The 27,302-nt window shown below is 45.2% G+C and overlaps 1 protein-coding gene across 1 annotated transcript; it reads right to left on the bottom strand.

Annotated features, from left to right (window-relative positions):
- On the bottom strand, window positions 1-21,774 carry LOC143173446 (protein ELYS-like). The gene is made up of 15 exons (XM_076363708.1): window positions 21,637-21,774; window positions 20,130-20,383; window positions 17,802-17,982; window positions 16,842-17,049; window positions 15,480-15,596; window positions 14,406-14,490; window positions 10,879-11,029; window positions 5,408-5,540; window positions 5,139-5,320; window positions 4,606-4,667; window positions 3,541-3,669; window positions 1,384-1,474; window positions 1,208-1,297; window positions 905-1,045; window positions 1-122 (listed from the first exon to the last, which is right to left on the bottom strand). Exons 1-15 carry the CDS (start codon window positions 21,755-21,757, stop codon window positions 1-3), a joined length of 2,067 nt encoding a protein of 688 aa, XP_076219823.1. The 5' UTR covers window positions 21,758-21,774.
- Between the last annotated feature and the right edge of the window lie 5,528 nt (window positions 21,775-27,302).

Genomic DNA, 27,302 nt, shown 5'->3' with positions numbered 1-27,302 from the left:
TTACAGTTTATGCTTACCTAAACCCTCTGGAAGGAGGCTGGATCGACAGAACCAGGTGACCACTTGTGCATACAAAGAAATGAGGCTAGTTACCACCTGCTTGTTTGTCAAGTCTGCAAAACCTGAAAAAAGGCATAGAAGATGATTCTTGTGATGCAATTCCTCCCATTTTTACAAAACTCCCTTCATCATACTGAACAGAAAGTACAAAAATAACACGGTAGAAATCTTTGCCTTTGCAGTTTTCACTCTCTGTCACTTCCTCCTTTGAAGAAAAACCCCACAATCGCCACCAAAACAAAAAGCAACCCCTACAAAGAAGCACATTCACTAAAGGTTAGAGTAACAAAAATAAAGCCTGAACTAATAAATGCACTCACGAACAAGACCTCTGGTTTTCACGTAGCAGAGATTTGTACTACAGCAAAGGGATACGCCTCTTTTTTCTCAACATGCCAAGGACAGTTTATAATATAAAAAGCTACAGAAACCCAAGTAACTTACAACTTACTCATTTCTGCTTCCTTCATACGTTTCAGTCATTTGCAATACCAGACTTGCATGCAATTACAAATTGCTAGCTAAGAATTAAAGAGAATACTTTTCGGCATTAGCACATTCAGTTGCTGTAATGTCGACCCAGTTGCTTACATCGCTTCTTGCTGAATGTAGCCTCCCCTAGCCACTTGCATGAACTCCACAACAAACTGTTTCCCTGAACTCAGGGCATGTTAAGTGGTCCTCCCAGCTTCTCAGATTTAAGCCCCTTCTCCCAGCTAAATTTGGCTTTGGCTGTCTTCCAACCATCAAAAACAACAAAAGCTCATGCTTCCACAACTGCAACCCAAGCATAATTCCAAACCTTAATAAAACGTGCCAAAGGCTTAGTAATACTCTTACACACCTTTTTCAGTAAGCTCCTGTGCTTCCGTTAGAAAACAGTTTAAGACTGTGCTAAGGTTGCTCAGGAGCAACTGGCAGTGCTGAAGAGACTGTAATGTCTGTGGGTCAATGAAGTTGCAAGAGCCATCAAACAGCGGAACACCTTTTTGAGAACGAATATTAAAGCGTTAGCCGGCAGAGCAATTTCAGAGTTTCAAAGTACACTTAAAGAACCGCGTGCAATATCCTATACCAGCAGATTACTGAACAAGCTCAGTTAGAAAGAATGGTTTTATGTTTGCAGAATGACTACACTAGGACTCACATGTTTGGTCCAGTTCGTCTTTTGTATAGATCACTTTGTTCCACGTCCACTCAAGAACAAACCGTAAATTAGCAGCAGAACTTGGCTGCTCTTTAAAAAAAGAGAACAAAAAAGAACTGAATCAACAATTTCAAACCAAAAAATACGTAACATCAAAACAACATAAGAAGCGTTACCTTCAGATGTCCAATGCTTAATGCATCCAGTCAGAAGTTCTAAAGAACCTGCCTGGACAGCAGCTGACAATACCGCTTCTAACTGCTCCTCCTAAACGTAACAGACAAACTAAAATGAGCATCTCACATGCTGTCAATACCTGAACCATCAACAGGACGTGTTTGCTTCTAACCGTATACTCATTCAGACGTCACAAAGGCAGTGAGTACACATGCAACTAATTCCACATTCTTTTTCTTAATTCTAGCCACGGGCTGGACTGCTGCTTGGTCTGAGGAACACATTAAACTTTTCCTCTGCCAGTTCAACTTACTGAAGGCTGATTCTAACCTTTATTTGCATGCCTCTGCATTGTAGTCTCAGTTTACTGAGTTCCAACTAACTGTTGTCGGTAACATCCTCTGCTAGACCCACTACGCGTTTTGTGCGTGAAGCTTGCCATCAGGAATGCATGAAGGGGACAGACCAAATACACTCTTTGCGTGGAAACAGTGAAGCTAAGGGCAAGCAGCTTTCTAGACTATGAAGGCGTCAAGCAGTTCTGACGCCCAAAACGTTAAGTTACAGTTTTCTAAAATGACAGGAAAGAAGTGAGACATTTAAAGTCTAATAGGTTTACATTTTAGGCCGTTCCAACACTGTATTACAGCGTAGCGGTAATCCTTTAGAAGGATAATGCACAGGTGTGCACAGACATGCGATGTTAAGTAGCAGCTTATTTCAGCTGGTGTTCTGATACTTCTTTCAGGTGAAACGATCCTTCATAAAATTTTACTTGCTTGCTTGTTTGCTTGTTTGGTTTTTTTAAACACATTCAAAACTATCTTTCCCTTCTAGGTAAAATCATTCCAGTCAAAGCCATTTCTACACATTGGAATACACATGTGATAGTTCCACCTTTGTCTGAAAAGTGGTTGCAGACAAGGAAACACACCAAATGCTACTTACGGTGGCAAACAAAACTCCAAAGCAAGCTTCTTGACCCGAACCCTGAAATTTGTCTTACTGACATGCAAACGAAATCCCTGCTCAAATGCCTAACAAGTCTCTGAACGAGATAGTCCCAGTTCAGCAAAGGTTATTAGAAAAACTTCTTGATTTCCCAAGTTATTTCCAAACTGGAGTTGACGCCAGAACATCTAATCTGAATGCAAGAGTCTACATCAGGCTTGCAAAATAAACAGTCTATGGGCTAGGCCAACTTGCCAAGAAATTTACTTTAGCTACCGCACTGTGCAGAAGCGTTACTTGCCCTAACACGCTTCCACAAATCCGGTGAAGAATCCAGTAGACAGGAAGATGAGGGCAGTGGGAAGACTGCTCTCCCCTCCCCACTAACCGCTCCACTGTGGGATGACTAGCTAGCTGATCCCTTAGCTTAGATCCTGCCTGGGTGAAGACGCTCCATCTCTCACAAAACTCTTTGCATGAGAGAGAGAGGTTGGTGCACTGCAAACGGGAAACCTACGAAAGAGGCGGGTGAAGTCACTATGGTGGGATAAAGCAGGTAGAAGGTAGTGGGTGTCATGAGATAAAGGTGATTAAGGTGTTGCAGCAACAAGAGGGCACTCTAAGAGGAGTAAATTGGGCTACTGTAGCACAAGGCAAAGGCTACAGAGGTGAAGATCTGCTTTGAGAGGATGCAGAAGCGCCTACTGATGAAGGGAAAATGAGCGGAAGCGGTGATGAAAGTCTCAGGTAGAGCTGACCACAGTAATTGTTTACCACAGCCCACTTCCTTGGAAGCAAATGGTCACGTATCGTGCAGCAAGCTGATGTCTGCAATAGCTTGCATCCGAGCGAGACACCCCCTTCGTCAGCTACTGCACTGAACCTCGTGCTTTGAGAAGCTGACGGGGATGAAGGTTGTTCTGAGGGAAGGGTGCTTTCTGCTGCGCATGACCAGCACTGACTGCACGCGTCCTTGTGCGTATCTGGGGCACAGAATGAAGAGAGGGGTCTCTAAAGACTGTTCCCAGTCAACCTCAGTAGTTTGGATCGAAGACTACTACTACTTCTGCTAACTAAAGTCAAGCCCTGCATTTCAGTGCAGCTTGCAAATAACAGGAAAATCAGATCATCATGTCCTGTAGCCTCTACAGCCCCGTCAGACAAGAGGGATGTATTTCCCCCTTGATTCCCTGATACGCACTCACCTGGCTCAAACTGGATGGCTGGGCATCAACTAGTCTTGCAGACAGCAAGCCAGCTACAAGACACCTATTGTAGCTGTCATGAATGGCTTCGCTTATCGAAGGACCAGATTTCTTTAAAAAATTCAAGGTCTGAAACACCAATCAAAAACTACAGGTTAAGACAGCATTATTAGGCAGTCGCTAAGGTTCTGGATAACCACTAAGAGAACTAATACAAACGTTCACTTAAACTGTCAGAAAGCTTGCATCAATAATGTGCTTTAGGTTGGCAATCTGAGCAAGCGTTACTAGGGAGAGTCTTAAAGACGGCAGCCAAACTAACAGTTACAGTTTCTAAACCAAATCCTGTAAAACACAATAGCAGCCCTTGCAATGCTTAAGTATTTTCGAGCTGCTCTGTCACGACACAGGCCTTTCTCTTTCCCTGAACACTGACGCAAAATACATTCTCTACAAGCTAGAACTAACACACAACTTCAAATCACACTTTGGAAGACCCTTTCTGTGCTTCTTTGTGCAGAAGCTGGTTTATGTTGGAAATATTTGGCGAGCTGAAACTTACTTCAAAATTATTTGTTACAATCCGTGCAGTGGCTCGGAAGTTACAATTTGGCCAAGTTTGGGAGAAAAAACAAATTCATTTCTTCTTAAACAGTTAAGTAATTTCTCATTTTCTCCACTCTGTCCTCCTTTTTCAAGTTAATCAGGGGTCAAAACCCTAAAACTCGGGACTATGCAGGCAGTTCGACTGATGGGTAATAAAGCAGTAACAGCTTTCCCCGACTTCCACAACATTTTTGTTCTTGCCCTACAGCAACGTTCTACTCCTTTCTAGACATTCAATCCCTGATCGTGCTTCAACAGGAGACAATGGTAGTTTTACAGTCCCGAGAGTGGACCTGAAACATGACCGTTTGCATAAAACTGGCAGGATACGATTGCAATTATGCGTGCGGATGGGCAGGATGAGCGTAAAACGGTCTCTGACACCGAAAGCAGTGCCACAGAAAACTTAGAAGAGGTACATCTCTTGACAGTCTCAATAAAGACACAGTAAAAGATCACCTCCTTCTGGAAGCCGGTGCAAGTCATGCGAACGACTCCGGAGTTCAGCAAGCACGTACCATCTGCAGAAACAACGAACGTTTGACAGCACTCCGTACTCTCACAGTTATGTTATGACCAGTTCACATTTTCGAAATAGCCGTATCGGGAAAGATATAACTGAGTACCCATTTTCTTCATCACATCACTTACAAACTTGTTAAAAAAAATTACTGCGTGTAGGAATTTTCTCTCTAGCGCTGCCGAGGTGCTGTGCTTTCAGCTTCAGTTCAAAGTCGTTTCATTTTATAACCATCGCCACTTCACAGGCTACGTTACAAAAGCACCCAAACCCAAAACACAGCAGACCGTCAGATATGTTTCACAACACTAAATGCTTTCTTAGTACAACGTCATCAGAGTTGGGTTTGTGGGGGGTTGGGGTGTTTTGGCTTGGTTTGGGTTTTGAGTGACAAACAACGAACAAGAGAACCAATAAATGGCATTTGACCTCCGTTTAAGCTTATCGCTATTAAAAGCGGTGAAATACCTACCAAAATTATAGGTGCTTGGATGAAAAAACTGCTCAGGTGGTGGATAAGAAGGAGGAACTCCCCGGCTTAGACTCCGCTCACGTACCAGAATATCCAAAATGAGGTTTGGAGAAGTCACGCTTACCACAGTATCCAGCGACCACAATGCGAAATAGGGGCAATCGTGAAGGAATTCTTCTGGCCTTAAAGAAAACAAGCGCATAAGCTGAACGCCCACTTTCAAACGAATTGTTTGTAGGGATATTGAAAACAACTTAACAAAAATCTACCTTAGCGAATCTGGCATTTGAGCATGGTACCAGCGATTAATGTCAAATACACCCAAATAAGTAGATGGTCTTCCCTGACCATGTGTATTCACTTGCCAACTGAAGATTGATACGCTGGTCTCAGGAGACACTACTGTAAAAGACAAGACATGGTTTCTTATTTGTAGAAAAGACGATACACCTGATAGTTTTAAAACATCGCTTTCTGTTTTGACTTAATTCTGTTCCATCACTCATGAAACACAGCACTTTTCACAAATTTTTAGAAGGCACTCTCCTCAGAAACATGACACAAGTGGAGAAAATCCAAAGGCATTTTTATTAGATTTTGACACACGGTTGATAGAGGATGGCATCACAGAAGAGGTGGAAGTTGCCACTTCAGGACTAAATCAAAGACAATAAACAGAAATAGCCTAGAATGATCATGCAAGTGTCTTCCTTCCAACATCAGACATACGTTAAGGCCAGAGAGGGAAGGTGAATAACGCAGTCAAAACAAAAGGCTATGAAAGTTATCACTGCAGCAGGCTCAAAGATGTGGTCAGAGCATAACTGAATTTGTAAACCCAGAGATGTATGTTGACTTATTGCAAGGTAAGGAAAGACATCGTAAGAGTTTTAACTGTGTATATGGACAAGGAAAGCTGCTGCTTTAAGAACTCGTGTACTCCTAATAGGTGCAGGAACCTATTAGGTTTAGAGAGGACAAACTGGACAGGCAGATCATAGAACTATACAACGATTCAGGTTGGAAAAGACCCTTAAGATCATCAAGCCCAACCGTAAACCTAACGCTGCCAAGTCCACCACTAAACCATGTCCCTAAGCGCCACGTCTCCACGTCTTTGAAATACCTCCAGGGGTGGTGACTCCACCACTTCCCTGGGCAGCCTGTTCCAATGTTTAACCACTCTTTCAGAGAAGAATTTTTTCCTCATGTCCAATCTAAACCTCCCCTGGCGCAACTTCAGGCCATTTCCTCTCGTCCTATCGCTTGTTACCTGGGAGAAGGGACTGACACCCACCCCACCACAACCTCCTTTCGGGTAGTTGTAGAGAGCGACAAGGTCTCCCCTCAGCCTCCTTTTCTCCAGGCTAAACAACCCCAGGTCCCTCAGCCGCTCCTCATAAGACTTGTTCTCCAGACCCTTCACCAGCTTCATTGCTCTTCTTTGGACACGCTCCAGCACCTCGACGTCCTTCTTGTAGTGAGGGGCCCAAAACTGAACACAGTATTCGAGGTGCGGCCTCACCAGTGCCGAGTACAGGGGCACGATCACTTCCCTCCTCCTGCTGGCCCCACTGTTTCTGATACAGGCCAGGATGCCATTGGCCTTCTTGGCCGCCTGGGCACACTGCCGACTCATGTTCAGCCGGCTGTCGACCAACACCCCCAGGTCCTTCTCTGCTGGGCAGCTTTCCAGCCACTCTTCCCCAAGCCTGTAGCACTGCATGGGGTTGTTGTGGCCGAAGTGCAGGACCCGGCATTTGGCCTTGTTGAACCTCATACAATTGGTCTGGGCCCATCGATCCAGCCTCTCCAGATCCCTCTGCAGAGCCTTCCTACCCTCGAGCAGATCAACACTGCCGACCGGACCCGTCCCACAGGGAAGTCTGCTGCCTCCCTGGGCCCCGGGTCAGAGACATCACTAGGAAGCTCCCTGGTTTGGTACGGCCTTCTGATTACTACCCGCTGCTGGTTATACAGGCTGGCAGTGATGAGGTTGCAGAGAGAAGTCCTGCAGTGATCAAAAGGGACTTCAGGGCACTGGGGCGACTGGTTCAAGGATCGGGAGCACAGGTAGTGTTTTCCTCTATCCCTACAGTGGCAGGGAAGGATACTGAAAGGAGCAGCAAAACACACCTGATCAACACGTGGCTCAGGGGCTGGTGCCATCGGAGGAATTTTGGTTTTTTTGATCACGGGGAGGTTTACATGGCACCGGGCCTGCTGGTGACAGACGGAGTTCAGCTGTCTCATAGGGGAAAAAGGATCATGGCTCATGAATTGGCAGGGCTCATTGAGAGGGCTTTAAACTAGGTTCGAAGGGGGAAGGGGATAAAACCAGGCTCACTAGAGATGAGCCTAGGGGTGGCGTGCCGATGCCGGGGGCGAAATCGATAGCCCAGCTCAAGTGCATATACACCAATGCACGCAGCATGGGCGGCAAGCAGGAGGAGCTGGAAGCCATTGTGCAGCGGGAGAGATATGACTTAGTTGCCATCACAGAAACATGGTGGGGTGACTCTCATGACTGGAGTGCTGCAATGGATGGCTATAGACTCTTCAGAAGGGACAGGCGAGGAAGGAGAGGCGGTGGGGTGGCCCTGTATGTTAGGGAGTGTTTCGATTGTCTAGAGCTCAATGATTGTGATGATGGTACGGTTGAGTGTCTATGGGTAAGGATGAGGGGGAAGGCCAACGAGGCAGATATCCTGCTGGGAGTCTGTTATAGACCACCCAACCAGGATGAAGGGGCGGATGAAGCATTCTACAGGCGGCTGGCAGAAGTCTCACAGTTGCTAGCCCTTGTTCTCATGGGGGACTTCAACTTCCCGGATGTCTGCTGGCAATACAACACGGCAGAGAGGAAGCAGTCTAGGAGGTTCCTGGAGTGTGTGGAAGACAACTTCCTGACACAGCTGGTAAGTGAGCCTACCAGGGGAGGTGCCTCGCTTGACCTGCTGTTTACTAACAGACAAGGACTGGTGGGAGATGTGGTGGTCGGAGGCCGTCTTGGGCGTAGCGACCATGAAATGGTAGAATTCTCGCTTCTTGGTGAAGTAAGGAGGGGGGGCAGCAAAACCGCAACCATGGACTTCCGGAGGGCAGACTTTGGCCTGTTCAGGACATTGGTTGAGAGAGTCCCGTGGGAGACGGTCCTGAAGGGCAAAGGGGTCCAGGAAGGCTGGACGATCTTCAAGAAGGAAGTCTTAAAGGCGCAGGAACAGGCTGTCCCTGTACGCCGTAAGAAGAACGGGTGGGGAAGACGACCGGCCTGGCTGAATGGGGAGCTCTTGCTGGGACTCAGGAAAAAAAGGAGAGTTTACCGCTTGTGGAAGAAGGGGCAGGCGACTCAAGAAGAGTACAGGGATCTCGTTAGGTCGTGCAGAGAAGAAATGAGAAAGGCAAAAGCCCAGCTAGAACGCAATCTGGCCGCTGTCGTTAAAGACAACAAAAAAAGCTTTTACAAATATATTAATGACAAGAAGAGAGCCAAGGAGAATCTCCATCCTTTATTGGATGCAGGGGGGAACATTGTCACCGAGGATGAGGAAAAGGCTGAGGTACTCAATGCCTTCTTTGCCTCAGTCTTTAACAGGCAGACCAGTTATCCTCAGGGTACTCGGCCCCCCGAGCTGGAAGACGGGGACGGTGAGCAGGATGAACCCCCCGTAATCCAAGAGGAAGCAGTTAATGACCTGCTACGCCACCTGGACGCTCACAAGTCTATGGGGCCGGATGGGATCCACCCGAGAGTGCTGAGGGAGCTGGCGGAGGTGCTCGCCAAGCCGCTTTCCATCATTTATCAGCGGTCCTGGTTAATGGGGGAGGTCCCGGACAACTGGAGGCTTGCCAATGTGACGCCCATCTACAAGAAGGGCCGGAAGGAGGATCCGGGGAACTACAGGCCTGTCAGCCTGACCTTGGTGCCGGGGAAGATTATGGAGCGGTTCATCTTGAGGGCGCTCACAAGGCATGAGCGGGACAACCAGGGGATCCGGCCTAACCAGCACGGATTCATGAAAGGCAGGTCCTGCCTGACCAACCTAATCTCCTTCTATGACCAGGTGACCCGCCTAGTGGATGAGGGAAAGGCTGTGGATGCGGTCTACCTGGACTTCAGTAAGGCCTTTGACACCGTCTCCCACAGCATTCTCTTAGAGAAGCTGGCAGCTCACGGCTTAGACAGGTGTACTCTGCGCTGGGTCAAAAACTGGCTGGACGGCCGGGCCCAGAGAGTTGTGGTGAATGGAGTCAAATCCAGTTGGCGGCCGGTCACAAGCGGTGTTCCCCAGGGCTCAGTACTGGGGCCGGTCTTGTTTAATATCTTTATCGATGATCTGGATGAGGGGATCGAGTGCACCCTCAGTAAGTTTGCAGACGACACCAAGTTGGGCGGGAGCGTTGATCTGCTCGAGGGTAGGAAGGCTCTGCAGAGGGATCTGGAGAGGCTGGATCGATGGGCCCAGACCAATTGTATGAGGTTCAACAAGGCCAAATGCCGGGTCCTGCACTTCGGCCACAACAACCCCATGCAGTGCTACAGGCTTGGGGAAGAGTGGCTGGAAAGCTGCCCAGCAGAGAAGGACCTGGGGGTGTTGGTCGACAGCCGGCTGAACATGAGCCGGCAGTGTGCCCAGGCGGCCAAGAAGGCCAATGGCATCCTGGCCTGTATCAGAAACAGTGGGGCCAGCAGGAGGAGGGAAGTGATCGTGCCCCTGTACTCGGCCCTGGTGAGGCCGCACCTCAAATACTGTGTTCAGTTTTGGGCCCCTCACTACAAGAAGGACGTTGAGGTGCTGGAGCGTGTCCAGAGAAGAGCAATGAAGCTGGTGAAGGGTCTGGAGAACAAGTCTTATGAGGAGCGGCTGAGGGACCTGGGGTTGTTTAGCCTGCAGAAAAGGAGGCTGAGGGGAGACCTTGTCGCTCTCTACAACTACCTGAAAGGAGGTTGTAGCGAGGTGGGTGTCGGTCTCTTCTCCCAAGTAACAAGCGATAGGACAAGAGGAAATGGCCTCAAGTTGCGCCAGGGGAGGTTTAGATTGGATGTAAGGAAAAATTTCTTTACTGAAAGAGTGGTGAAACATTGGAACAGGCTGCCCAGGGAAGTGGTGGAGTCCCCATCCCTGGAAGTATTTAAAAGACGAGTAGATGAGGCACTTAGGGACATGGTTTAGTGGACATGGTGGTGTTGGGTTGACGGTTGGACTCGATGATCTTAGAGGTCTCTTCCAACCTCAATGATTCTATGATTCTATGATTCTATGAACACTCCCGCCCAACTTGGTGTTGTCTGCAAACTTACTGAGGGTGCACTCGATCCCCTCATCCAGATCACCGATAATTATTTCAAACAGAAACTGACCGGCCACCAACTGGATGCAGATGCAGACATAGGTTTGCACAGGAAAAAAAACATTCAGGTAACATTCCTAAGCAATGGAGAGGATGATCTTATTGCTCAAAGAAGACAGCTGGAGGAATAAAACGACTGACAAGCATTACACAGATGACCCCACCATACGTCGCTGTAGCGTGTCAGCAAGCATAAAATAAAACCTATTTTGTCCTTTAAAGCAGCCCCACGTAACTTAAGCACCCAATTTGCCTTTTTCAAGAAGCCCAACAAGCTAGTCTATACAGATATTTAAGACTTTCACACTGCGGGTACAGAACAGCGTTCATTGCTTGGATTCTAAAACCGTTTCTTTTAGAATAGCCAAACATGGATATCAGAACAAACCTTCATTAACGCTATCCTCTCTGTCAACGTGGTTGCGAAATTTTTCTACAGTCTGGCAGCTGAGTAATTTGGCATTGCTGGTCTGCCCTCTCAAGGGAAAGACTCCACCCGTGAGATCTAAACTGTACCTTTCATCACAGTATTCCAAACCCTGCAGAAAAAATAAAAGGAGAGAGAAAAGGTCATTTGGGGCTAAAAACATACGTTATACCGAAACATGAAAGAACGTATACCTCTAGTAGAATATGCACAGTACAGCGTGTATTTCCCATGAGCTTATTTCTGATGGCCAATAGAAACGACATCTGACGTGCAAGAGAACTAAGTGTCAAATCGTAACGGGCAAGTTTGGCTGTAAAGGCTTTGCACATTTTCAAAATCTAGCATTTCCCTAACGTTATTCAGTTCTAAACATGTTTTGCAGAATTCCTTGCAACATCAAGGTTCCTTTACAAACCTAAACATATGTCTACAAAGAGATATCTGAAATAGCGTAACACATAAGCACGCAAAGCTCTTTGCTCCGTGTCTTGATTACAGAACTGATGAAGTTAGAGAAGTCATGGCATTACAGCAGCTAAAGCTCTGTCGAGAGGTATTATTATCCGTAGGCACACCACTAGAGCGAAAATGCATCTCTCTCTAGTAGCTATGAGAACTTCTTCCTGGTTAACGATCTTCTTTCAAACCGCGTAAGCTCTTACCAGCTCCTCCTCTAATCTTGCCAGAGACTAATGGGTGAAATATCCCTCAGCTCCTCCACCAAGCACAGCCAACAGCAAAAGCAGAACACAGAGGGGACGTGGGATGCACATGGGCAACGCGTTTAGGATCACAAATTACTACAGAGTCAGCAAACTACTTTGAGATATACAGAAACTCCAGCAGGGTTGTGTTGAACCTCCGATACCACCATTTTCTAAGTAAGCATTAACTGAAATACTGTCTTTCCAAATACAGCATACATTCAAACTGTCTACAATGCAACACATGAATTGTGTGTGTTGTGGACAAATAGCAGCTCTACAATTAAAAAAACCCAACAAGCAAACCACCAAACAAAATCAAAAACCAACAAAAAAACACCACCAAACAAAAACCAACCAAAAATCCATCGTACCGCACTCGACCCAAGTTTCCTAAACTTTCAGAGCTCTAAAATGAACTGGCACGACACAACGCATTCTCATATGATTTGATGTGATACCTCCAATTCACCTAATCTGAGAAGAGACAAGCTTTCTCTCAACCGTTCTAGGAAATGCTACCTATAAATATCGAGACTGGCTTTAAAAAAAAAAAAAAAAAAAATTCTGACATGACTAAAAAGAAAAATGCTAAATTTTGCTCTGAAGCATGCACAGTTCATTCTATTTTATCAAGTACCTTTGGACATAACAGAGACGTGCAGAGTAGATAAGAAAAATCTAAACCGCCTCTTTGAAAAACTAGCATGAAGCCCAAGCAAAGAACCTCATTTTTATTGTAGAAGGAATAATCACTAAAGCCAATTTTAATAAAAGTTGTCCTGAACAAGTCCACCATTCGAAAGACCGCTTCATCAGATGAAGTACTAAAACTCCATAAACCTGTTAGAGGTGAATTTTCACTGCTAGAAATTTCAACTTTTATTCACATAGAAATGTTGGGGGGGAGCCAGTCCCCCCCAGAGTTGGGGCGGAGGGGAAGGGGGAAATAATATCAAACAAGTCCTGCCTAAGACAGCTTCTAAAGCAAACCAGTATAGTTTACATTTTCCACGCTGGGGCAAGCAAATCTCAGTTAAGGAACCCCACTGTATGGAAGATGTTCAGTAACGACTTTATTGACCAGTAAAATACGAAGACACTTCGCAAATGAGGTGCACTGGTCAGACTCTGATACGAAAGTAGGGGCTGTACACTCTGTCCATCCGCAAGCATTGTGTAGGACAAAGGTAAAGATGTGCTCCGTGACCATGACTGGATGCACGAGATTTAGCAGCTGCCGAGGTGGTATAAAAAAGATCTTTGAAAGCACAACTTAAACACACCCTTAGGTTGATTTCTTGAGCACAGACTTAAACCAGCCTTGAAGGCAATGGAGACAGAAGTTTGAGGCTCATTTACAAAAAGACAGTGCCACATGTTCCAAAAGTCCTATTTGTGACCTTTTACCACGACACAAAGTCAAAGATGCGCTGCTTCATAGCCTCAAGTCTGATTCCTGGAAAGTAAAGCACTGCTGTAGTAGAAAAGTCTTTCAAGCTCCCATGAACTCTATTCAATGAACGAGGGTCAACAGTAGTCCTCCTTGTTTACTCAGACTTGGCCTGGCAATTGGGAACACCTCTTAAATTTTCTGCCACAGAAGACAGACAAGAAACTTGACTCAGCCAGTCATGCAGGCAGACAGCCACGTAGTACTGAGCAATCTGTGACTACAAGCAAGTATTCTGAGACCAAAAGTGTCCGCTGTGGAGCACAGATCCTGTCCTAATGCATCTTTTGGGGGTTTGGGGGGGCTGGGAGTTAGTTTTGGGGGTTTTTGGCAGTAGCTGTTATCAGGTCTTGGTATGAAGCTACATGTGTAAGTGGCTCATCCGGAAGCGAGCTGAAGAGCCCGTCTTTTTGCCCCAGAGGGTCCAGCTGTTTAGTTCTCTCTTCAACTACCTCGTAAGATTGGTTCCTGTTTCAGTCTTCCACAACACTCATCACAGGGAAGCAGAAACAGCAGGGGAGTGAAATAGCTCAAATCCAGAGACTGGTGCCTGACACCTCTTAGAAGCCTGTGAATGCATTACTGGTTGCATAGTCTGTAGAGGGTTAAAAGCCTCACATTAACTACACCACAGCTTTCTCAGGTCACAAACACAACAACAACAACAACAGTATTTAATCACTTTGTGTGCTTTTTTAAAAGAGTGGCAACGGGAATTTCTAGGAGACGCATGTTTAGAAGCTGCTTTTAAACATTTCAGCCTTCTGAGGTGGAAGCTGACACTCGTCACGTCTTACTCAGGAAAATAAGATGACCAAGAATTGCTGCATAGTAAAAGGTCCCCCATTTTAACATTAAAGTGTTGAGACAGAACAAAGCAGCCACGAGAGAAACGGCTATAGACCAATGGGGTTTTTTCCAAAGAAGCACACAGTACAAGGTACGGTCTTTGCCGCTGCTAAGGCTGTAGCTACAAGTAACTTTAAAAGAGGATAGCCCCGTCTTCTCTTCCTACGTGCCATTAATTTGGTGTTTAAATGAAGAATAATTTTATTTGTAAAAGCTGCTTCCTCTTCAGGAATTGAATTCAGTTGGGCTCTTTGCAGGTGAATCCAGTTGAAACACTCAACACTGCAGTATGAAATTGTACGACTTGTTTTCAAAACCTATGGACAAAGGCCATGCCCAAGAAGACTCAGCAAGAGATTACTTCCTTTTCATTCATCTGTGAATTTTGATGGTAAATATTACCCCTGCCAGCTTAACTGATACTCACTTCGAGAAAATTTAGTACTAGTTTCATCCTTCCACACACATGCACGTCTTACCTCGTACATGACTTGTCCTGATGCCAAGCGTTTTCTGTCACCAAATGCTAACTGCAACAGATGTAAACTCACAACATCACCTTCACTGAAAAAGGTGTAAATTATGACATTTGATTACAAAGCTGCTTTATAGTCCTCATTACCATTTTATTAGATCGAGACTGAAGTTTTCCTAATAGCATGCTCTTGCTGAAAAGAAAAACAGCACTTCCCAAAACATGGCAGTCGGTCACATTTGGACGCTAAAACATAGAGGAGGAAATTTTGACACTAACAGCTTCAGGGGCAAATGCTAACCATACAGTTTGAAAGCTTTTAGATGTTGTATGGACTAAACCTTGTTGGAAAGAGCTCTGCACAGTGAAGAGTTCTCGATCAAAGCTGCTTTAAGGTCAAACCTAAAAAGATTGCCACGCTGTGAACAGCTGAGCTGATGAAATAGCTTGCTGATGCTGAAGGAGGGAGATCTTTCTCCCCTTCCCTTACCACCAAAGTCCCAGTCCCTCTCTTGCATACGCTGCACCCTTCCACACGCTCATGTGATTCATTAGCCCAGCAGGAAACCATTGACTTTTCTGCTGAACAGCGATCGTGCTCTGCCACGTGAGCTGAACTGGCTCATGAAGGCTCCAAAGACTGCTAAAGTTGGCACAAGGTAATCGGCAATACCCTCACCTCCCTCCTTTAGGGGCAGGTTGGCAGGCTGTCACATTGGCACGTCTAGTGTGTCTAGATCTGCAGCCTCAACTACTTTTAATGGTATTTTAATACCATGGTACGAACAGCAAACAAATCGTGAAGCAGTCATCAAGAAACAAGAAGTCATTTAAGAAGGCAAGCACAAAACTACAGCCACTGTTGCTTTGCCTTCTGTCAGAAGGTAGGAACTAGGAGGTCCCTCTTCACGTCTGTTAAATCCTGTAAAAAATGGCATCGTAGGCTTAACACCTTCCGTACCCGAGAGAATCTCCTGCACAGCTAAATAAACAAAACAAATACACATGTATTAACTGTATGGGAACAAGTATATATAAAAAAGAAGAATTCAGTGGCTTATACAAAGTTTTTATTCACCTTTCTTGCGTAGACTGGACAGCCCACAAGTAGCAACAATTGCGAGGATCATTCTCAGGCTCTTGAAAAGTAACAGCATAGACAGGAATCCGTCCTCCTTCAAGCTGAGAGTGGTGCCTACGGGTTTAAAAAAGAAAAAGAAAAAAGGTGAGCCTACTGGCCCTAACTGTTTGTAGACGGGTAGAAGCATCTTCTGAGAAAAGAGCACCTTACATGCTTATCCTCAAAGTACAGAAGGTCATACTTGCATCTCAAACAAGTGAGTCAAGGAAGCGACTACTTCTTACGCAACAGTCAAGAGGTGAGGAAATTACTGACCGTCAAATGCAATAACCTGGGCTTATGCCCTCCTCTGCCGGAGGAGGAGGAGGAGAAACATAAACGATCACTTCAGCTGCCAGGCAAAAGATTGTCCAAACTGTTGTAGCCTACTCCAATATCGAACTTAAAATGCAGCATATCTTCTGTGCACAAAGTTAAACCAGCGCCAAACAGAAGTAGTTTCTCGTTGCTTTACTTGGACTATGTAAAGCATTTTTCTTCCAGACTTCTGAACCTTATTTGTACCTTCACAATCTATTCTTGCCACCTAATTACTGCTCCACTCTCTCTCTTTATGCATCCAATAGTTTCTGGAGAGTCACTGCAGATTTGCTCAAGCGAATCCCTATCTCAATTTGGTCAAATATTTCAAGTGAGATTGCTCTTTGGCAGATTTAAAATCGTCTCTTAGTTTTTCTGCTGCTTACAAATTCACATGTCCCTTGTGCTCATCTCCAAGTGTCCCAAGCAAACTTTCATTCACATGCATCGTTGCCTGAAACGTAGGAAAGAATATATTTTCCGGCACACATCAGCTATTGATTTTTCATGTCTCACTAGTTTCATCCTGGACACTTTAGAGAATATTGTCACCAAAATCACGTTATTGGCATACTTAAGCCTTCCAATGTATGCCCTAATTGCAGGAACTGGTCCTGAAAAATAGTTTTTAAAACCGGTTTCATCGAAATACGCACATTGCCTGCTTTCACTGAATACCACGGGTAGAACAAACGGTCTCATACAAATCAGCTCTGTCACATCCTCGCTGCTTGACACAACCCAAAGCAGCATGCTTTCCACAATTCCTCAATCCACAGGCACACTAAGGAAAACAGTCCTAGTCCACTGGGGAGAAGGCGGTCCACTTAATCCATGTGTGACTTAATAGTTGTTCCAGAAGAGGATTTCTAAACATTCCAAGATTATACTCAAAATTCCAGTCCCTGAAAAAGTTCTCTTGACATTAACATGCTTCCTTAGGCAAAAAATTGAGACGCCGGCACCTCCAGGCATGGCCAAGTGTAAAGGCCTACTTACTCCCTCTCCAAAGTTTTCATATCCCATAGTGACAGGTAGCCGTCCGAAAAACCCACAACGAGCTGATTGCTTCTGCTTATGTAGCACAGGGTTGATATCGCTGTTCCTGAAGGATTTTGTAATTGAAAACAGAGATGTCTCCCTTCTCTGGTCACCGTTTCTCTTCTTTGTGGAACTTCAGCAGGAATTCTGGTGACAACTTCTAGACCTACACACACAAAACCACGCAATAAATGAACGTGTTATGCCATTTAGGTTGCATTTTAAACGTGATAACACGCATAAATTTATGCAACACTTTTTTTCCTATCTCCATTCTGTATGTATTCAAAGAACATAAGAACTCTCCGACTGGACAGGTATTCTCACTCGTCTTTCAAAACCAGGTAAAAGTGTAACCTTCACAGGCAAATTCTTCTTGGACTCTGTAAGTCAGGACTTTGGGCCTCATGACGAAGCTCTCTGAAGTGGCATCAGCTCCTGAAGCCACTGTTGTAATGGCCAAAACAGCGTATGCAAGCTGAATACACAAATTAGAGATCTCATTCACCCGAATGCATGACTTTTGGTAAGTCGGATTTATTTCAAAAAACAAGACTAAAATTTGCCCCGAGCCAATTAACAGAAGCAGAAGAACATTCCCAAGAAATAGGGCACCTCTGACACAACTTCCTATCAGGCAGCTGCACGGACTCAGACGGTAAAATTCCCACACCTCACTGGCAAGAATCAGAGTGACACAGGGATCTTGGTGGCAGGGGGGCATTTCCAGCATTAGAAGGAGTATTAAGCCACTCCCATTTTTAGTCAGTTCAGGACTGTAAGGTGTCAAACCACCACCTGCAATCAGGGGTCATAAATGTCTGCACACTCGTATCTTCAAGGTGGGGGGCATATTGTTTATTTACAAGACACAAGTTTTCTTACTTCTAAATTCAAGTTGAAAAACTGCAGGCTTACCCGATGCTTCTGTTTCATTCTGACTGCAAGCTAAATCATCCAAACAAAGGTCAACCAGAAGTAGGTGACCAACATCTGTAGCCACTGCTGCCACTCCAAAGAGCCATCGCAGACTCTGATGTAGGTGCTGAGTGCTCACACTGGGTCCTCCGTGATTAGTTATGGGTTCTATAGCAGTTACCTACAGGAAAACTACAAGTTACTGTTTAAGCTGCTTGACAAGCTAAACAGAAATCACTCAAGAGTGGAGCCAGAATTAGCACATCGGAAACAAGAAAGTACATACAGGATCATAAGACATAAAAACAAAGCATTGTTCCCAATTGTATCGAGGCGGGGGCGGGGGCGGGAGGGAAGCCCTGCACAAAAATCTGTTACTGCCTTCCATTTACTAGATTTCCTACAGTTATTTAACTGAACTAACTTCAACTTCAATGGTGCATTCTAGTATTACAGCTTACCAATTTCCATTTCCTACCTAGAAACAATTAGCTCTAAGAAACTTAGAAAACCAGTTATATGCCAGAAACTTTACCATATTTAAGGGACTTAAGTTTAAGAAAGACAAAACTACATCTAGTTCTCCCACTGCTCACAGCCCACCAGCACTGTGATGCAGTCTATGCCTTCTTTGCCAAACAGGTATTAGGATGCGTGGTGGCGGTAAGTCAGGCGGGACAGCGGCCAAGTCGCACGGTAGACACACCCCTTCCACGGGGACGAAACATTTTCAGAAAGTGTTGAAGGGACACGCTGCCCTAGTGAAATTTACACTCGTCCTCATTTAGAAGAAAAATAACCACCAGAGAAAGTAAAAAAGGTTTTAAATGCGCACCAGCACTTTTATGAATGTGAACAAAAATTTAAAAAGCCAGCCTAAAACAACCTGTGTCCTGTCTATGCTGATCTAACTAATCTAATAGGAAAAAGATAGGAAGCAAAACGAAAGCAACAGACCAAACGTGCTTGGAATCAAGAGCATTCAGGGCAGAAGAGCAGAAATTCAGGTAAGCTTTGGCTTTATTCCAATATTCATAACCTTTACCACACAACAGCCAACTTCCCCCACCCACCCCCAAGGCTTCTTCATATTTTCTCCTGAACCATCTTTTTGTGGTGTAGACAAACTCCCCAACACAAGTGATAGTTATAACCACGTTCTATTCCAAATCACTGCTGCAGACACAGATCCAATATGTGACGTGATCCTTCTTAACCTTTCCTTTTCCTATTCCCAGCTTACTTAGATTTAAGAAAGAAAACCTAACAAAGCTATGTCATTTTTCACAGCCACAATTTACTTACTGATTATAGGCTTATGTCAGCACACAGCTTGCCTCTCCGTCTGAAACGCCCAGATTTACCCAGATGATAGGCAAACTAACACAGAGGAGCACCAACCCGGCTCCTATCTTCAGAAATTACCACCGTACAAATGCTTACTACTGGTAACCGCACTGTAGCATTACAAACAAACAAAACTCCACCTGTATGCTAGCAAGTCAAACCAAATCACGTTAGGGAAAGCTGAGTAATAAGTAAGTATTTATTTGTTGCCGATGCTGAGAGGATAAAGATGGAGTGAATCTTGATGTTCTATTAACTTACGCTGGTTCTTGTTTACATGAAGATAATGAGACTAGGGGACATTACATCATTGGAGTTTACGGGTTATAGAAGACAGAAAAAATTAGTAACGTCACACCAGTGTATCCCACCTACACAAACACAGTCGTCAATAAGCAGAGATTCAAGGACTGCAGACTGAAAGTCGATCTTTCAACCGTCTGTCGGATAACTCTCTAAAGGCTCTTTTTTCCTACCCGAACTCAACAGAAAAATGTGTTCTGCTCTCAAGTCACCTGCTTGCTAGCCTGAGATTCATGGGAATGTGTCTAAGTCACGCACAGCTCAGCTACGGAGGTTTGAGATATTTTAAAGAAAGACGGTATTTCTGACAGAAATTAACCGTTTAGGAAAAGTATGTTACAGGCTCTTTAAAGAGTGGGGTCTTCTTCTTTTCACTCTGGCCCAAAAAAGGTATCTTTCAATGCCTTTTTGTGGAAGTGGAGAATTAGGTAACTACGTGCTCTACCACAAAACCAGAAAACTTCTTTTACGATCAGTAAGCTCAAAAGACAATGGTGCCGTTAAGGCCGAGATTTTACATCAAGGCTCTCTTGACTGGATCCTCTGAAGTGGCAGTATGTTAGTGCAATATAGAAAAAATACCTCCTACAAAGAGACGCTCCAAAGCTTTTCCCGAAACAGGATTATGCAGCGCCTAACAACATAAAGGCTTCGTTTCTCCAATTAAAAAGGACGTACCCTTCCTGGAAGAACAACTGCTTTAGCCACTCTTGATATTCCAAGGTCGTACAGACAGAGAACACTTCCCTCTGCTTCTTCCAACCCAACCAGCAGTCCAGTTCTCTTCTGCCAGGAAAACTCCTTTACCACACGAACAGTGGGAGGCTGTTTATTTACTCCACTGAAACGATATGCAGAGCGCCGCTCTCCTGTCACAGAGTTCACTACCTCGAGTTGAGGACCACGCGCCAGCCATGCTAGGCCATTTCTCCCTGTAAGAGAAAAGAAAGCTGACTAAAGCAAATTTCCAACAGAAGATGGAAACAACTGAAAAAATCACAGTCACCGCCCCTTCCCTTCAATAAAAGTACCTAACAGAGGAAGACCGACTTACCTAATTCTGGTCCATTATTTAAAATCACCCATTGAAATCCTCAAGCAATACATCTTAAAATTAACAACCTTATTACTTTGCATCTCTACTTGTCATTCCTGCACTGAAGAACTGTGGTGGTTTGGGATAAAGATTACAATACCTTGATCTCTACTCTTATACCGTTATACTCTTATACTCTTATACCGTTTTCGGCTTGTTTTTGCTGGAAATCCTCTCAATCCCTACGGGAATACAAGCATATTTCAAAGCATACTTCAGATATAACCAATCTAAGCCAATTCATTTCTAGTGTATTAATTTTACTTGACACATGCCGACTTTGGGCAGGGATTTGGACTTCAACAGGAAATTATCTTAAAATGGGCACCGTGTTAGTAAATTTAAACTCTTACACGTGCTGATTACAGAAAGAAATTAACACATTTTGTTCCACTGACCTACTTCAAACTCAAAGGAAGTATTAACTCGATCACTGCCCTTACAGTCAGGCAGAGAGACTCTACCTGGTCTCAACAGAAGCCTAGACATCCCGGTAGGCACCCAGCTCTACTTTCAGGTCACCCAGAAAGTCAACTCCCTAACCTGCTTAGCCACCTTCAGCAACTCTCACTGGGTACTCATCTGCATCCTGTCAAATACTTTGGAAATATGGCTGCAGCGCTTAACAGTGCTATCCTCTTCCTTCTGTTTTTAGTCAGACTCAAAAGGAAAAACCAGGGGGGGTTGCCTCTGTAACACTGTAGAAGAACTATTCCTGCGTGCGATGGCATGACGGTCACAGAGCTTGAGCTGGTGCAAATAAATAGGGCCCAAAGCAACGCTTTTACCTTTTTGAAAACTGCCTTTTGTTTCTTTAGAAATTGAGGAGGGCTCACTGACTCAGCATGTTTAAGTAAACTATTTTCATAGCACAAGATTGGTGCGGGTGGTTGTAATTTCAAAGTTCAACTCTACTAACGTTTTAATATTAGCATTTTTAATAGTTAAAACATCCTTTTTGTTCTCTCGATACCTGATGCATCTTAACAGCACCACCCGGACACAGCTGATACTATGACCCTATGCTTCAGGTAACCTCCGGGCAATAACAACTTCATACCAAGACCGAAGTTAAAGGAAAATGCTCACCTCCAGAAAACTTCCCGCGCAGCACAGAGTCGAGGCTTATCTCATCTTCCCCAAGTGCCTGAATAGTCCCCTCTGGAAACCGCAGCAGACTGCTCGTTACCTGAGCCGTTAGGTCTCGCATTCTTCACTGTAAATAAGGAAACAAATGCAAAAATAGACTCCTGCCAGCCACAACTATTTCTGAGATTGACAGACGTTCCATCAGTCTGCAGTGAATAATCTCCTATCCATCTCCTGTAGCTCTTTTCCTTAAAAAAGTGGCACTCAGGACGGTTTTTGATCTCACAGCAGAGCAAAAGGAGAATCCTTGGCTTTTCTGATGCCTATGAGATCACCAACAAGAAGTGATGCAGAGGTATCGACAAGACAAATAACAGGGGAAAAAAAAACCAATAGACTGGGTTCAAGTCGACTCACATAGGTTAGTAAGAGGCGATCTGAGAAAAACCGTATTTTAAAAAGCTTCTCGGCAACAGGTATAAGTCTCCATTTGTGCTTTCCCTTGATTTTATACTTCATTATTTATTGTCAATTGTCTTCTAGCAGATTTCACGCATCATTTACGTCTTGTCCGCTTTTTGCGTGTTTATTTTGCACATTAAGGAATACCGAGTTCTTAACTACCTGCATTCTCAAATTCTTCCAGAAAATGTACTCTTGAGATGTTCACGTTACAAGCGATACAGACTTTCACAGCTCATCAAGCAGAGAGTAGTTTTCCATACACTTATGACGTAAACACCACACAAGCACTTTAAAACACTGATTTTCTTCTATACTTAAACCCTCCTATTCCTTACTCCAGTCCTTTCCTTCCTATTGCCTGTCCTTATCACATCTCTGCAGTCTTCTGCAAAAATTTCTAGGCCTTTCAGCCAGTTTCCACACTTCTGTAGGTGCTCCACAAAGAGGTCACCTTTCAGCATGTCAAGAGAGATGCTTTTTGTGGAAAAACTTAAAAGCTGAAGTGATTTGCAAGACTAAAGAGGTGGCTAAATAAGAGATATTCCATACGCATGGAAATACAAACCACTTTAAGTAGCAGTGTTTTGCAAGTTCTGTGGGTTATTGAAAAAGCCTCTGGAAGACAAGACAGATTTAATTATCTTGTTCAAACAGCACCGCTTTCGTCATGAAGCCTCAAAAGGAAGATAGTAGACGTAGTTCGCTGTTCCTGGGTGTTAGGCATGCTGACCAACTCAGGCATCAAACAGAACCCTTACCCTGTGCTACAAACCAGTACAGCCAGCCACTTCAATGTGCACACAAAGCCTACTGCATTAACTGTACCATACATGTTCTCCTGCAAAGAAAGTTTTATGATTGTTTCTTCCAGCGTGCACTAATTGGAATTGGCATTGGGATCTGCTGTACTTCAAGTCACAAGCACTCCATTTGAGACTCTGTTCAGTAACTTCTGCCAGCACGGAAACAACGAGCGCGTGAAACGCAGGAAGAGTAAGTCAGGGTCCGCGCTAAGCACAAGTCAACATTTGGAAAAAACTGTTGCCGATGGCAAAGCCAGTATTGCAGGACGCGGCTGCAGCCGGCCAGCCTGACCACTGCCAGCAGCCACAGCTGGCACAGGTCAAGTTCCAAGCGGGACAACTTCTTTGCAGTAGTTTTGCTGGGTTTGCTTTTTGGTACTTGTCATCATTTCAAAGCGACAGCGGGACGAACTTTTGCACTGCCTCTAGGGGCTCCAGAGAGTAAAAAGCCCCACAATTTGACCAGCATGCTGGCTTAGCTTAGTTGGAATGCTTTAATGAATATGTTTTACGAGTAACCCTTAGTACCAAATACTAATACAGATCTATCGGGTTGGTGAAGAGCGTCTTTTAAATGTTTCCGCTTGTGCCCATTGCCTCTGGTCCTGTCACTGGGCACCCCTGGAAAGTACTTGGCTCCGTCTTCTTTACCCCCTCCCTTCGGGTATTTAGATGCATTGATGAGATCCGCCCTGAGCCTCCTCTTCTCCAGGCTGAATAGTCCCAGCTCTCCCAGCCTTTCATCACAGGAGAGATGCTCCAGTCCCCTCTAACCATCTTTGTAGCCCTTCGCTGGGCCCTCTCCAGGACCTCCATCTCTCTCTTGTGAGACTGGGGAGCCCAGGCCTGGACACAGCACTTCAGGTGTGGCCTCACCAGTGCTGACGGGAGGAAGGGTCACCTCCCTCCACCTGCTGGCAACGCTCCTCCTCAGGCAGCCCGGGATACCGTCAGCCGCCTTTGCCGCAAGGGCACGTTGCTGCCTCACGGTCAACTTGGTGTCCACCAGGACGCCCAGGGGCTTTTCTGCCAAGCTGCTTTCCAGCTGGGCAGCCCCCGGCATATACTGGTGCATGGGCTTGTTCTTCCCCAGGTGCAGGACTTTGCACTTCCCCTTGTTGAACTGCACGAGGCTCCCGTCAGCCCGTTTCTCCAGCCTGCCGAAGCCCCTCTGGATGGCAGCACGACCCACTGGTGTACCGCCACTCTTCCCGGTTTCCTATCATCAGCCAGCTTGCTGCGGGTACACTCTGCCCCATCATCCAGATCGTCAATGAAAACACTGAACAATTAACGCCCCCTCCCCGCCCCCGCCAAAGTAGCCTACTTTCAAATATTCGGTTCGTCAGTCCGGCTTTAAGGGAGAACACTGACTATGACAACGTACATGAAGGAATTTTAGGCAACAGCACAAAATTCCACAAAGAGCACCTATGATTGCAGTGAATTAAAAACAAATGAACCTTTTTTGTAAATAAGCACGGAGATGTCTGAAAAACAAGTCTGTGTGGTAAGTACTTCATGAGTGCTACTGTAATATATTACAGTAGAAGCAAGAGAGTTTTAAGAAAAAGAGTGAACAAGTATCTTCCCGTAGGGCAGGTCATAGCATTCCCGGAAACTTCTCATCCGCATGCTCCCCAGGAGTCACCCCGAGTCACCCTGCCTTTGCCACTGCCTACCTCAACAGGCCATTAGCACAGAACTTTGTGTGGCCAAATTGGAAATCAAATTTTAAGACACTCTACTGGGGAGATTTGAGTTTAAAACCAAACCACTCACCACCCCAAAACTCCCCACCAAAGCAGAAGGAATTCTTCTCTGGCGGATTCTGGTTTACAGAATCATACAGAACAAGAGAGATATACACATAGCGATCTGGTTCTTAGGATGTCTGACTTGCATCATTCTGCTAAGTTAAACCAAGGATGAGTGGGAAATCAAAACAGTGGGAAAATAGTTAGATGGCGATAGGTTAAAGGCATGAAGCCTCTCCTTTAAGAGATCTATCCAACACTAACGGCTTTTCTGCTCTCTTTGAAAACAATGACTGCAACCACATTCCTATTCCTGTCTCTTAGACATCAGATTAGTCTAAAACGCCACAGGCTTACTCCATGTTGAGGGGTAAACCAGAATCCAACCTCCCAGCTGTATCCTATACCAAAGTGGTCTGTGTACAACTTGCCAAAATGACCATTCTTCTTTACCCTAGGTGCTTATGACTTCCAAACATCGTGAACCATTTCCAAAGAAAGGAACATGCCACCACTCGTAGACTGATGATTGACTTTTGGATTAAAAAGCTCCAGGGAAAAAAAAAAATTGAGAAATTACACATTCAAGCAGAATCACGTACAGCCATGACGGTAGTACACGAAAATCAGTTTCAAAGGCCAACAGTGTCATAGGCTCACTGAAGGAAAAGCTAGAAATGTGGTCAGTCGCAGCTGAAGGTATGATTTCACAAAACACGTTGACTTCCCTGCCACCAAAAGAGAGGCCTTGCTGCCGCCTCCCATCTCTCCCTCTGCTCCTTTGTTCTACTACTGTATTCCTGTGGCTTACCTTGCACCGACTTGAACGCTTTTTAGAGCACTTCATGAGCCAAGTTAGCTCCCTAAGCAGGCAGGAAACTAACCCGGAAAAGTAGATCGTTTTCCACCAGCTTAGAGAGTTAAACTGGCTCGCAGAGAGAACTAGCAAGCATAAAAGTTGGCACAAGGAAGGAGGCAGGACAATGCCTTGGGAAGAAGGAGAGGGAATTCGTCCGTCTCCGTTTTGTGGCAGTAAGCCGTTATGCTAGCTCATACACCTGTGAAACTACACACTCGCTTTGCAAGGAGAGCTAAAGCCCCTTTGCTTTTAGAAAGGACGCTGCCCAAGACACGGTCAGTCAACTTTGAACGCCCTCTTGCACGTAGAGACTCACTAAGCTGCAGCTGACAGGCGTCATTCTTTCATTCAGCCAGATGTGGAAGCTAAAGTGATTTCAGGGAAGTGTTACTTGGTGATCAGAGGACAGACAACATTGCGTGACACTCTTCAGATCACACTTTCTAAGGAAACAGGACAAAGAGCGGGAAGAAGCCAAAGAAGAAGCAGCAGAAATGGAAGAAAAGCTAAGTTCTTTTGAGGAAAACGGCATCCCCTTTGTTGAATAACAGGTGAAGGTGACAGTTACAGGGTGTTTTGAATTATTATAAATGACTGGTTCAATGACATCTTCCCCAGAAACACAGGAAGCAACTCACAAGCACTGGAGGAGCAGTAGGTGGAAAAGACACTTTCTGCACCTTAGTAGTCAGGTTCAGTGAATTAGCGCTTTGCCATAGTTTACTCCTGCAGAAGGAGGATGTAGCGAGCGAGTTAGCAGGTGATTGCGTGAGTACCCCTGGGTCCTTCCTTTCTTTCCCGCTTCGGCAGAAAACCTCCCCCCGATGCTTTAGGCAAAAACCCTACATTTAATCCAAAACCTAAGCTGGAGTCTAAAAAGCCACTGGCACAACAGAGACGGTCTGTCTCAGAATTCTACAACCAGGCTTTTCTCACTCAAGTGCAGCCTACAGATTGTCTTGCAGAGTTTGCGCGGGTGCTCCACAAGCTCTCCGAGAAGCACGAACCTACAGCAGAAGGTGAGAAGAAGAAAGAATTTCAGCTCTCTATCCCAACAGCCCCCAACAGCTGAGATCCTGTATCTGATGCAGACCATAGATTTGATTTCCCTTTCAATGGAAACACAAACAGACCCAACACAGATCAGAACTTGACGCTAGAGCCAGTTTCCCCAGCTACCTCCTACGGCCATTCTCTAACACGACTATACTTTCAGTCAAGACTTGCGGTCCCGGTCTAACGTGGTGGCTAAGCTAGCAAAAGTTCCTACAGTCAGTTCTGAAATTATGCTCTTTTTTACATTGCTTGGCGTACCTGGACAGGCAGACGTAGGTGCTAAGTGTCCCAGTACAGAACGCACACGCAGCCTCCCTAATAGAGGGAGACGGGAGTTAGCAAGACATTTCCAGCATACCACACCGGTCTGCCATCACACCGCTTGCCGCTGCCAGCACAAATTCCAGAATCACGGAATCACAATGAAGAGAAAGGCCTTCCAGAATCACTGGAGGTCATCTGGTCCAACCCCCCTGCTCAAGCAGGGTCACCTCGAGCAGGCTGCCCAGGACCATGTCCCGACGGCTTTTGGGTATCTAATTCTGAAACATGCTTTTACAAACAGCAGCCTGACAAGCTGAACTGCAAAAGCGCTTGCAACGCAGGCGACAGGCCCAGGTTTTTGGCGACTCTCTCCTACCAATTTAAGCATTCTCTCCACCACACAAGTAAAACAATACCACACCAGCAAAGGCTTCTCACCATTGTTTCTCTAAAGCTATATCC

Source organism: Aptenodytes patagonicus, unplaced genomic scaffold (assembly GCF_965638725.1).
Source record: "Aptenodytes patagonicus unplaced genomic scaffold, bAptPat1.pri.cur scaffold_81, whole genome shotgun sequence".
Lineage (NCBI taxonomy): Eukaryota > Metazoa > Chordata > Aves > Sphenisciformes > Spheniscidae > Aptenodytes > Aptenodytes patagonicus.
Note: the sequence above shows the minus strand (reverse complement) of the source record. Positions and strands in the feature narration are given on the sequence as shown.